Here is a 13,258-nt window from a genome sequence, read left to right as displayed (position 1 = left end):
ACCATGCTTATTTTTTACTAGGGTATTGAGAGGGTGGGGCAGGGATTAGGGACTAAGGATAGGAAAGGCCTCCAAAGGGGGAAGCCTACTCAAAAGGCTTTCTCCAAAGCTCCCCACCAGCCTGACAGCCTTGTCGCATAGAATCGGAGCCGTAAGGTGCCCCACCTGGAACAATGCTGACAAGAGGTCATCCAAAGGACTGGCAGCCCTCGAGTGAAGGCATCACCTGCCTCCCCAGGCATGCCATCACCTTTTCAGAGAGCTATCATAAGCAAGAGTTTTTTGTCTCATGTCAAAACCACCCTGCAGCTGTCCGCTGGCCATTAAGACCCAGCACAACAAGTTTCCTTCCTCCTCCTTCTCTTGTCCCTCTTCTTCCTCCTCCCCAGTCCGAGTCCTTCCACCAGATCCCAAAGCCCTTTGCTCTCCAGGTCATGTTCTGAACTTTACTAAAATCCTCTCTCCCCAAACCCCTAACAATGAGCTTAAAAACATCATCTTTTCATTTAAAGTGAGCCTGTAAGATTTGGACACCTTCCTCAAACTATAACACATCCACTCAGAAGAATGTTCTAGGGATTTTTTCCTTCCAGTGGGCAGGGAAGTCTTGTCCATGCTGAAGGAGTGATGAAATCTGATAAACATATTGAAATGAGAAGCAGAATTGTTACTGAATTACAGAAATTCCCCCTTGTACATACCACAAGTCACTAATGGTTAAGAAATGTATTTGAGAGATCCACACAAACAAAGCTCAGTCACAAGCATTTAATAAGCACTTGTTGAGTGCCAAGTACTATGCACACTAGGAATAGGAAGAAAGGCAAAAATCCAGGCCTGAAGAGCTCGCCCCCTACAGTGTGATGAGAAGGGAACATGGCCTGGAAATCTGCCTGAAATAAACTGCACTGAAAACCTACTCTTCACAACCCAGGCTAAACTTAGGAAAATAGCTCATCCAATCTCAAGTGAATATTCAATGTGACAAAAGTTTGGTTTCATTACAAATTCAAGAACATGGGTCCAAAAGAACTTGTTAAATCGATGCCCAGGGCACCCTTCTTAATGGAATGACCTTGACAGTCCTCAATCACATTTTTTTCTTCCCTCTTCCTCGTTCTCCACCTCCAATCAGTCACCAAGTGCTATTGATTACTTCCACAGACCTCTCAGACAACCTCCTCCTCCTTTCCTCTCACACAACCAGAGCTAACCATTAGGCCCCCATCACCTATCACCTACAGTGACAGCTGTGTCACTACAGTGAGTGTTGTCCAAACTCAGATAGAAACAGGGCCACAAAACCATACAGAAAAACCCCTGCGGGGCACACCTTGACTTTATCTTAAAATATATTATTAACTATGCTTTCTTGTATTTATTATCTTTACTCATCGTGTTTATATTTTTTGTTTTTATTATGAGTGATTAAAAATGAAAGTGGAATGAGAGAATGAATGAACCACACTAGCAAAAACCTCTCAGTTTCAGGTTTTTCATCTGTAAAACGAAGGTATTAAACTATGAGCCCTCTAACACTGACACACTGTGATCTCAAAGTCCTGTTCCCGCATAAACATTATAAAAACGGTTGTTTTTCATAAAACAAAAGATAAAAAGATGAATTGCTAGAACTTGTCACTGGATCCTAGCACAGTATAAGCCAAATAATTATGAACACAACTCAGAAATTCCAAAACTGGAATAACTATCTCAAAAGCATTTTTGTGCTATGGAGTTAGAAAAATTAAAGAGAAAAATCCAGATCTTTCAAAATTTCAATTATGTAGGCAATAGCACATCAGTTTCCTGTAATGCCTACCAAGGAAAAGCACTGCTGGGTAGAAGCGATGGGGCTTTTCCTTGTCACACTGAACCCATTTTCCATAAGAAAAACTTGCTTCTGTTACTTCACTGATGAAGAAGGCAGCCAAAGGATTTGAATCTGCCAAACTGAAGACTCTAAGTATTCATCCTCTATATCTTCCCAGACTCAAGTATTTATCACACAGGATCAAGCACGTGAAACAATGGCATCCCCAAAGAAAGCACAAGCAATGACATCCCTAAGGAAAAAATTTAAAACAAATCAATCAAAAGACTTCAGGGGGGAAAAATCCCTGAAAGTAAACATGCTAAAAAAAAAAAAAAAAGAAGAAAAGAAAAAATAACATGCTCAGAATCAATTTACTCAATATAGGTAAATAATATGTTAACAGCCTTTCATTTCCATTTTTTTCTCCTCCAAGGAGAATTTTAGTTTCATTCACACAATATCCTGAAGGAAGCTCAGTTTTCTGAGGTTATCTAACAGCCCAATTTTGAATCACTTTTAACGCAGTCATTTAAAAAAAAAAAACAAAACGTGCACAGAAGACCTAGCTTTTTTGTTCCCATCCTCCCTGGAGATTGTTTTCTCTTCCTTCCCTATCGCCAGGATTGTTATCCGATCTTTGCCAGGCAGATCTCTAAAGTAACTGGAGTCCCAAACCACAAAGGGCTTCAGAGATTAATGTCAACACCTAGAATTACATTCAAAAGCAAGGAAGCAGCCGGTACATGGTGTACTATAGGAGTAAAATGTGCTCTTTATGATAAAGTCCCCAATCCAGATGGATCCTATGCCTGGGGCTTAGAAGTACAAGAACTACAATTCTACAGTAAGCCAATCTGGAGGTTAAAAATTCAAGGAAGGTTGATCAGAAAACATCACAGGCTTTCAGCTAAATACAAATACTCAGTTCAGTACATTTTTGCCAGACATTATTTAAAAGCATTAGAATAAAGATCTGGGGGCTCTTTAAGGCCACCTGAAAGCCGTGGCTGGAACAGAACGTTTCTTGAAGTCTTGAAGGGGCACCTTTCACCTGATCACCACTGCCTGTTTGCTTCTGGCTGTGTCAACATTGTAGACATTCACCTATAAAACTCTTTGTGGTTTGGGACTCAGCTAAGTATTCTGTGCCAACTGCCAAAGTCAGGGTGTTTTTGTAAATCACTTTGTAATCCGAGGATGAAAAGTATCATGCAAGGCTTAGCTAATTAATGGAGACAGAGCATAATTAAAGGCCTTGACTAACATTTTCAAAGAAAAAGGCAAAAAGGTATCAATAAGTACTGACTGGATCTCTTGTTCTGCCCAATTCAAATCAATGCCAGCTTGTTTCATGGAAGACCTCTAGCCTAAGCTGCAGACTACCTCCTTTAATTAAGCCATATTTAAATTTCAAGGGGAAAGGAAGAAGCATGTATTAAATGACTACTATGTACCAGGCAGTGAGTGCTCTAGAGATACATTCTCATTTAACATTCGGATTTCCCTAATTGTTATGTACAGCCCATGTCATTCCAGAATTACAAAACTTTTTTTGCAAAACAAACACCTCTTAGTTAGGAAGCAATCATATTGGTGCTTCACAGATAAAATAAAATTACAATAAACTCCAAGACCTCTGAAAACTATCCACAACTGTATTGCCCAAATATTCATATTTACTAGAATCCTACAGGTTATAGAAAGGTATATATTCTCTTGGACCCTATCAAAGTAGGGTCCAGTTACGTAAGGCAACATAGCACGTTGTAGAAAGACACTAGAATTGAAATTTTAGAATTTAGTTTCAAATCCCAGATCTGACAACCTATAATCTATTTAATCTCTATCAGCCTCTGATTCCCCACCAGTAAAACGGGAATGATACTCCGTATGTTGTCTGCCTCACAGGGTTGTTGTAGGGAAAGTGTTTCACAAACTAGATGAATGTTAAGAAATCCTTAAGGACCAAAAACACTCATTGCCTGACTTCTTTACTTCAGTGATTTCTATGAACACCTCAGGGTGGCTATTCCCTCTGATAGGGACCATCAGCAACTTCTCATCCCACAGGATTCTTGTCCATTCCATCCCACAAAGGTGGCCCCAGACCTTTCAGAACTCCCTGGATATCAGTGTGGCACCCGAGCTCTCCCCTCCTTTACCAAATGACAGGGTCACTTCCTTTTCTAAATCTGTGTTTCCCATGAAATTTCTTTAAAAATATAAACTATTCAGATGAAAATCTCTTATGAAAAACTCCACATAATTATCACTACTGCTAGGAATCACAAAACCTAGAAAGATTTCATGGGCAACCTCCTATGGTGGATTTGCAGGTTCAACGTAACACTTTAAATAAATCAGACAAAATAAGGAATTGTCTGTATAATTCAAACCAACAAACATGAACATTCTCTAATACACACACTGTTATAGAGGCTGGCTCTCAAAAATGCCCCAATCACTACCTGAAAGACATGATCAAAAAAAGAACCTAGACATCATCCTTCATGAAATTATCAAGGAAAACTGCCCTGATATTCTAGAACCAGGGGACAAAATAAATATTGAAAGAATCCACCAATCACCTCCTGAAAGAGATCCAAAAAGAGAAACTCCTAGGAACACTGTGGCCAAATTCCAGAGTTCTGTGGTCAAGGAGAAAATATTACAAGCAGCTAGAAAGAAACAATTCAAGTACTGTGGAAATACAATCAGGATAACACAAGATCTAGCAACTTCTACATTAAGGGATCAAAGGGCGTGGAATATGATATTCCAGAAGTCAAAGGAACTAAGACTAAAACCAAGAATCACCTACCCAGCAAAACTGAGTATAATACTTCAGGGGAAAAAATGGTCTTTCAATGAAATTGAGGACTTTCCACTCTTGATGAAAAGACCAGTGCTGAAAAGAAAATTTGACTTTCAAACACAAGAATCAAGAGAAGCATGAAAAGGTAAACAGTAAAGACAAATCATAAGGGACTTACTAAAGTTGAACTGTTTACATTCCTACATGGAAAGACAATATTTGTAACTCTTGAAATTTTTTTCAGTATCTGGAGAGTTGGTGGGATTACACACATACACACACACACACACACACACACACACACACACACACACACACGGTGAACTGAATAGGATGGGATCATATCTAAAAAAAATGAAATTAAGAGGTGAGAGAGGAATATATTGGGAGCAGAAAGGCAGAATTGGAATGGGGCAAATTATCTCTCATAAAAGAGGCAAGCAAAAGACTCAGTGGAGGAAATAAGGAGCAGGTAAGAGAGAAAACATGAAACTTACTCTCATCACATCTGACTCAAAGAATAAAATGCACACTCATTTTGGTATGAAAACCTATCTTACAAAATACTAAAGTGGGAGAGAAGGGGATAAGCAGGGTGGGGGGGATGATGGAAGAGAGGGCAATGGGAGGTGGGAGCAATTAGAAGTCAACACTTGGGGAGGGACAAGGTCAATAGAGAGAAGAGAAGAAATGGGGGGCAGGATAGGATGGAGGGAAATATAGTTAGTCTTACACAATATGACTATTATGGAAGTCATTTGCAAAACTACTCAGATATGGGCTATATTGAATTGCTTGCCTTCCCAATGGGGATGGGTGGGGAGGGAGGGAGGAAGAGAAGTTGGAACTCAAAGTTTTAGGAACAACTGCTGAGTATTGTTCTTGCATACAACTAGGAAATAAGAAATACAGGTAATGGGGCATAGAAATTTATCTGGCCCTACAGGACAAAAGAGAAGATAGGGATAAGAGAAGGGAGAGATGTTAGAAGAGAGGGCAGATTGGTGATAGGGGTAATTAGAATGCTTGGCGTTTTGGGGTGGGGGAGGGGAGAAATGGGGAGAAAGTTTGGAACTAAAAATTTTGTGGATATAAATGTTGAAAACTTAAATAAATTTTTTTTAAAAATGCTCCCAATCTAGTAGGGAACATAAAACACAATTATCCTACAAAATGGCATGAGTGCACAACACAGGCACAAACCAAGTGCTTTGAGAATCTCAAGGAAAGAGAGATCACTGTAAGGTGAAGGGATCAAGGGAGAGAAAGAACTAACCTTTGCAATGGACCTTAGATCCTGGAAAATATCATAACCAAAAAGGGAGAGGTCCCAAGAGTTCAGTTTGGCTGTAGCATAAAGTTCTGAGTGAGGATAGTTTGAGGTAAGCCTGGAAAGGGAGACCGCAGTCAGACTGGCTCTAACAGCAAAAACCCAGGCTTCTGTCAAGAATCAGTGTGAGCACCAGCTCCAATGTGCCACTGCTCCCAATTCCCCCACTTCAAGAGTTCTCATTGCCCTAGCTATCTTGTACAAACTTTGAACAGTCTTTCCCAGTAGAAAGTAGGTTTCTTGTTTCATTTTTCTTTGTATTTGCAGTGGCTGACACACTTGGCATACAGTAGGTGCTAAATAAATACATGATTGATTGACCTTGGATTTGCAGCTGAGTCTGAATCATATTTGATCAGCAACAGGGAACCACTGGAACGCTGTGATCTGATCAGAGCTGTGTATCAGAAAGTCTAATACAAAGAGAAAAGACTGGTTACAGAGGAGGAGTCGGAAGTCCATGTCTGAACTCATCCTCCATTCTAGAGTCAACTGGGCCCTTCCACAGGGCCACATGCACTTCCCATGGGTCTCATCATGGCGCCAGCACTGAGTAGTCACTTTTGCTCTCATGGCCTTTCCTTATGCGAAGCAGCAGAGAACAGAATGAAATGTCAAAGACCCCAAGTTCAGATCCTATGTGACCACTTCTCTGAGCTTTGAGACCTGTTAAGTCCCTTTCAGATCTAGAAAATGGGAAGAAGTGCCAAGATGATATGTTCTATTGATTTGTTATTAAGATCCTCTATCACTTTCTACAGCTGAGGCCCAGCTCCTCATTTTGTGGTATTTTTGGTTTTTTTAAGGTGAGTTTTCAGGCACTGATGTGAGAGTTCCTCATCTTTTCCTTTGTGGTTGGTTCCAACTTAAACTGACACCTCCCCTAACACAAAATAAGCTCCAGAAAATCTTTGTCACTAGAGAAAGCCCTGTGTCCTGGGCTCTCTTCCCAGGATAAGGAATTGAGACAGACAAAGGCCAAGGCCAAAGTCCCTGAGAATCTGGGATAAGGGATATGCCTCAAGTCCTCTCATACAGGCCACCATCTGATAAAACCCTTCAATGTGTCTGCCCCAAATCTCTTGAAAAGGCTTTCTGTGAGAATGTTGATTCCCCTCCTTCTTGGAGATGGAACTTCCCTATTGTCCAACCTTCCAGTTTCTTCCCACTGACAGTTTCGGTGCTGGGGATCCCAGGCTCTCCTCAAGTTTCAACCTGGTTCTACTCTCTAAATTGTCTCCTTGTATCTCCATTATGTCCTAGGTTGCTTCCAACCACCCTTTCCAGAAGCTGGCCACCTGGAGGAAAGAAAGGGCTATGGTGGAGGTTAAGAGAGACTGCTAGTCATCAGCTGCTTAACTCCTCCTCCTCCTCCACCACCACCAAACTTTCTCTAACACCAGACGGGGGCACCTAACATGATTCCAGGTGCTGTCACTTATTTTTCTAAGGGTATATCCTAACTCCTTCTATCAAACAGTAAACTTCTCCTGGACACAGGCCTGTCTTACATGTCTTTCTATCATTAACTGCTACAGCCTGCCCAAAATTAGTCATGGAAAGGAGCAGGTAAGCGTGAATTATGATGAGGAAGGACAAAGAGATCACCAGTTACATTAAAGCAATTACATCTTGTAAATGATTATGAAGTAAACTGCTGTGTATGTGAGAAAAACACCTGGTCCAGCTGAGCAGAGGATGGTTACTCTGGAGCTCACTTTACAAGAATGTCTTTAACTGAAAGTTTCACACACAATTCCAGCATTACTGATGAACTGTGAAGCAACCATTTTTATTCTTCCATTCAAATAAAGTCAGCCTTTTTTTAACTGGATTTACTCCCCAAGAAGTGCAAGTTAATGGTTTACCAGATTTTCTGGCTATGTGGGAAGGCACCAAGCAGAGGACAGAAAATTAGGGACCATTTTAAACTCTTCAGAATGCTGTCCCAAAGACACTGAAACACTCTTTGACTAGCCCTCAGTATTCACCCATACTCCAAATATTTTCCTTTCAAAGAGCTACATGCTCAATGCCTAGCTATGCCTTTATTTATACCTCTTCTCCCTGCTCCCTTCCCCTCCTTAGTCCCTCCACCTATAAAAGTCCTATTAAGCACAGAGTAGGTGTTTACTACATGACTACTGGTTGACTGACCAATGAATGTGTTCTATTTTACTGAACAGTAAAATCTATTTTTTTCTACCTGTTTTAAAATCATCTCTATCAACAATTAAAGGGAAAAACCTGATGACTTACCTCTCAGCTGATGTACAAACAAATAAAGAATGACAGGGGGAAACTTTTAGATGGATATTAGAATGAAAGGTGCTTTAAGAACTGATTAATTTCTCCTCTTCCAGTCACATACGTCTACATTAGTCACAACTCTCAAGTGAAAATGGACTTCCCAAATCTGTCCATGCCTCTCACTGCTCTTTTTCACTGATGCCTGGAATAAGAAGCAGAAAAGGAACTGATTGTTTTTAAAAGACACAATTGTCACTAATGACATCAACAAAGCAAGAAAGCAACAGAGACAGAAAGACAGAGAAAAGCAGACAGAAGGGAGACAGAAACAGAGACAAAGAAATGTGAAAGAGAAAAACAGAAAGAGAAAGAAAATGTGTTAGGAAAACTGAGGTACTAAATGTCTAAAAAAACTAGGTTCTTTGAAATACAATGCTTTAAAAAAAAAAAAGCCATGTCTCGAATTAGGATACTTCCTTTTACTACAAATAATCCATTTTTAATTTGGAGGTACATGCTTTTCCACCCATTGAAGATACAACCGTCACCATCAATAAATCTATGATAGGATCATAGCTTCAGAGCTGAAAGAGACTCCACAGGTGCAACAGACCGCCAAGAACTATCATTTGCTAAACAATCATTAAATAATCATTTCCACAGAAATCACTTAAAGATAATTCAGAAGATGCAGAATATTTGTGAGGAATAACAATCAGCTATATCTTAAATATTCAAAGCAAACATAATAATATAAAACCAATACAATCTTGTACTTTAGTTTTAAATGTCCAACCAAAGGAACAATCGTTACTATTATTAAATCACAGTTCTTTACATTTTATTCAAGAAAAATTCCGATTAAATATATCCAGCAGAAAGCCGCAAGCTGCCTGCCTAGCCATCTGAAATGCATCTCATCCTTCCACCCTGAGGCAAGGCTGAAATGCACAAAAAAGAGACAGCATCCTTGTTCTCAAAAACCTAACTAGACAGGCACACACACACACAGTAAAGAGATGGGGAATTTATGGTCAGGGATATAAGTGAAGGAAGTAGATTAGGGCTCACTATGTGTATAGCAGATCCTACCTCCATCCTCCCCTCTCCAACATAATGTCTTCTTCAAGAGTTTCCACCCTACCCTACCCATCCCACCTCCCCCCCAAAAAAATCCAGTCTGCACTCCTGTGACTACATGTCAAGCCCCTTCTCAAACATCTTTAAAGGATTTTCACTGCACTTAGAACCAAGTCCAAACTTCTTGGCCGTATTTCCAAATCCCTCCATGATTTCAACCTCCAATAATAACAATAGTAACAGTGATAGCCGGCATTTACATAGAGTTTTAAGGTTTGCAAAGCACCTTACAAATGTTACCTCACTGATCCTCACAACCACCATGAAAGGTAGGTACTATTATCATCCCCATTTTACAGATGAGGAAACTGAGGCATACAAAGGTCAAGAGGCTTGCCCAAGGTCACACACCAAAGTGTCTGAGGTCACATCTGAACTAAGGTCTTCCTGATTCCAGGCCAGAGTTCTATCAGATGAGGCCCCTAAGTGCCTCCTACCATCTGTCACTTTCCAATGTGAACCTTCTGCTCCAAACAAGCTAGTCTCTTGACAGTTCCTGACGTTCACCATGCTGATTTCCACCCCCAGGCCTCGACTTCCACTTCTTTTCCTTCCTGCTTCCCCACTGACCTGGTTCACGATCCTCCAATTATACAAGCCTCTTGCACTCCCCTCTCTAAATATCTAGAACAGAGGTGTCAAACTAGGAAATGTTTAACAAAATAACTAAAAATACACTACAACACAGAAAATGTTTATTTAGGGCTTTCTCCGTCACCATTCGGCCAGCAGGAATCTTCTGTAACTGAGGGCATTTGGCATTTAATTATGTACGTCCTGACACTGTTACTTCACTGTCTGATATCTCTGACAAAGACTGCCAGCTCCCTGAGCACCAGAAGCCTGTTCTATACTCCTAGTGTACCCACAGACACCGGACACACTGGTGAGCATACCCATAAAGCTCTCAGGGGCAGCTGTGTGTGGGCAGAGATCACAGATTTAAAGCCAGAAACAGCAGTACAAGCCACGCCGCCAGCGCGCACATCTATGACAGAGAAATGATGGCCACTGATTCTAAGTGGCAGTCAGCCTGGGAAGCCAAGGTGCCCTGACTCCACACCCGGTGTGGGCAGTGGCTGGCACTTAACTAATCGGGAGGATGTAAGCTGCTTGGGGGACGAGCTGCTCTCCCCAAAGCTGCAAGGCCAAATCATGGCCATTTCTCGGCTCATCCTCCTTGAGCTCTCTGCAGCCTGTCTCTCTCCCGGTCCTCCCCCTACCTCTCTGACCGCTCCTGCCGTCTCCTTGCTGGACCCTCCTGCAGGTCACAGGCCCTCTTCTCCCTCTATCGCTTGGAGATCTCCAGCCGCCATGGATTTCACCACCAGCTCTGCCCATGAGTCCCCAATCCCTCTCTGCTGGGCTCCTCACGGATTTTCGGCTGCCTTTCGGACATCTGGAGCTGGATGTCCAGCAGACATCTGAAACTCAGCACGCCCAAGCGGGGTCCATCACCTCCCCCCTTCAAGGCTCCCGCCCTTTCCCACTTCCCGTCACTGTCCTTTGCCTCCTCACGGTGCCCCTGCCAACTTTCCTAGCATCTTGTCCATGCCACCTTCTCTCCTGAGACGCTGCCACCACGCTGGCACAAGGGTCGTCCATGACCCTCACACCTGGCGTTCTTACCTCGGGTCCGTGCTCGCTCAGGCACCGAATTAGCCTTCCTAGCGTGCAGACCCGGGGCTCCCACCACCTCCAAGGCCGCAGCCCCTTCCCAACGCCCCCTCCCCGCAGGGACCTCACGCGGTGCCCGCCGACCGCACGGCTGATTCTCCGGGCGCCCCATCAGCCCCCGTGACCATGACACTCTCAGGGCCCGGGGCCGGGGCCAGGGCCGCGCTCTCCCGGACCGTCCCCGACCCTGCTCCTCCGCCCGTGGCCTAGACGGGCCCCGAGCGCCCCGCGGGGGGACGGCCGCCGGGGCTCCCCCGGGCTCGGGGGGCCAAGCCGGCCACGCGCGGCTCGGCGTTTCCTCCTCGGCCCGGCGGGCCGTGGGGGCCGTGGGGGCCGTGGGGGCCGAGGCTCCGGACTTGGGCCAGGGGGGGGTCCGGGCCGCCCGGGACAAACGGGGGCGGGGGAGGGCCGGGCAGCCTGGAGGGACGGGCGGACCGACGGACGGGACCCCCGCGAACGCCTCCGAAGCCTCCCTGACCCGGCCTGGCCCAACCTCGGGGCAGAGGAGGCCCCCGGGAGGTCCGCGCCCGCGGGGCCGAGGCTGGGGGCCCAGAACGCTCGGGGGAAGGCGGGGCGCGGCGTTCAGATGCGTGCCCCGCCCCCGCCCGGGGTCCCCCCGCACGGAGCGGCTGCACGAGGCGCGGGAAGGGGCGCGGTCCGGCGGCCCCCCAGGACCCCGCCGAGGACGCCCGCGGCCGGGCCGCCACCACTACTCACCCCTCGCTCCCCCCCGGGCGGCCCCGCTGCCGCCTGCTCCTCCTCCTCCTTCTCGGGCGGCCGCTCACCGGGCCGCTGCCGCCGCTGCTCCGCCGTCTCCGCAGCCTCCTCCCCCCGAGCCCGTTCTCCCGCTCCTAGGCCCGGACCCGGCGCCGGAGGCTCCATGTTGGCGCCTCTCTTACCCTAGAACCACGGCGACGGCCGACCGTTGGCTCCCCGAGCAGGCGCACTCGGCTCCCCCTCGCGCGCCCCGCCCCTGCCTCGCGCCGCGCTGCAGACGAGTCTGCGCAGGCGTCGGCGTTGCTAAGGACGCCGCGTCCGCGGAAGGGCAAAGGGGTGGGGGAAGGCGCGCATGCGTAATAGGAGGATGTAAGTAGAGCGAGGGAGGGAGTCCGGCAGCCGGCCTACGGCCTGAAAACTAGGGCAGACTCAGGCCCCGCCCCTCACCTGGGGAGCCGAGCTGCAGGAGAAGCCTCCCGCGTAAGAACACCGCTTGGGGCCGCTGGGCCCTCAAGATCATTGCTAGTGCAATGGAGCCCCGTGCTAGGACGCTCTGCGCCTCCCGCTCCCTCGATCCCCCGGATCTAGGGTCTCGTGTGCGGCCCCATCTCCATCACCCAGGCACCTTTAGGAGGATGGAGCCGGGCCATCTCCAGGGCCTCCGAGAGCGTCGTTGCGCTCCCGGAGGACAGGGACGCGGGGGGCTCACGGGGAGAAGCCTGGCACCGCCTAGGCACCTTTAGGAGGACGGAGCCGGGCCATCCAGGGCCTCCGAGAGCGTCGTTTGCACGTTCTCCTCCCCGAGACACTGCGCGCTCCCGGAGGACACGGGGCGGGGGCTCACGGGGAGAAGCCTGGCACCGCCTAGGCACCTTTAGGAGGACGGAGCCGGGCCATCCAGGGCCTCCGAGAGCGTCGTTTGCACGTTCTCCTCCCCGAGACACTGCGCGCTCCCGGAGGACACGGGGCGGGGGCTCACGGGGAGAAGCCTGGCACCGCCTAGGCACCTTTAGGAGGATGGAGCTGGGCGGGCCATCCAGGGACCCGAGCTCAAATCCAGCCTCAGAGACGCACTAGCTGTGTGGAACCTTGGGCAAGTGCCAGTGCTCTCTGCCTCGGTTTCCTCATCTGTAAAATGAGGGTCATCATCGCCCCTCCCTCAGGGTGGTGGCAAGGATCGCCAGGGTCATGTCAGCAAGTTGTTCAGCCCCGCCCAACTCTCCTTTACTCCATTTGGGGTTTTCTGGGCAAAGATACTGGAGCTCTGGCCATTGCCTTCTCCAGCTCATTTTACAGGTGAGGAAACTGAGGCACACTTGCCCGGGATCACACAGCTGGTAAGTGTCTGAGGCCGAATTTGAACTCAGGTCTTCCTGATTCTATCCACTGCGCGGCTGCCCCAGTCTCTCTCTGTACATTAATATAATAGGGTAATTTGAGACCAGGGTCCAAAGACTGCCTTTCAAGCTTACCAGCCGGGGCTCTTGGAAGGTTGATCATGGTTCCCCACCTC

The 13,258-nt window shown here is 46.6% G+C and overlaps 1 protein-coding gene across 12 annotated transcripts in view; it reads right to left on the bottom strand.

Moving 5' to 3' along the window:
• Positions 1–11,968, bottom strand: part of ALMS1 (ALMS1 centrosome and basal body associated protein) — a 146,890-nt gene extending 134,922 nt beyond the window's left edge. For 10 of the 12 annotated variants that reach the window (XM_072629039.1, XM_072629101.1, XM_072629163.1 and 7 more), the window contains exon 1: positions 11,746–11,968. In XM_072629039.1, coding sequence (XP_072485140.1) covers positions 11,746–11,910 — 165 coding nt within the window. In that variant the 5' untranslated portion in view covers positions 11,911–11,968. Of the gene's footprint in view, positions 1–8,220; positions 8,562–11,745 lie in introns of those variants that run through there. The other 2 variants (XM_072629236.1, XM_072629311.1) reach the window with 2 other exon arrangements.
• Between the last annotated feature and the right edge of the window lie 1,290 nt (positions 11,969–13,258).

This window comes from Notamacropus eugenii, chromosome 1 (assembly GCF_028372415.1).
Source record: "Notamacropus eugenii isolate mMacEug1 chromosome 1, mMacEug1.pri_v2, whole genome shotgun sequence".
NCBI lineage: Eukaryota > Metazoa > Chordata > Mammalia > Diprotodontia > Macropodidae > Notamacropus > Notamacropus eugenii.
The sequence above is the reverse complement of the archived record's forward strand: the minus strand, read 5'-3'. Positions and strand labels throughout refer to the sequence as shown.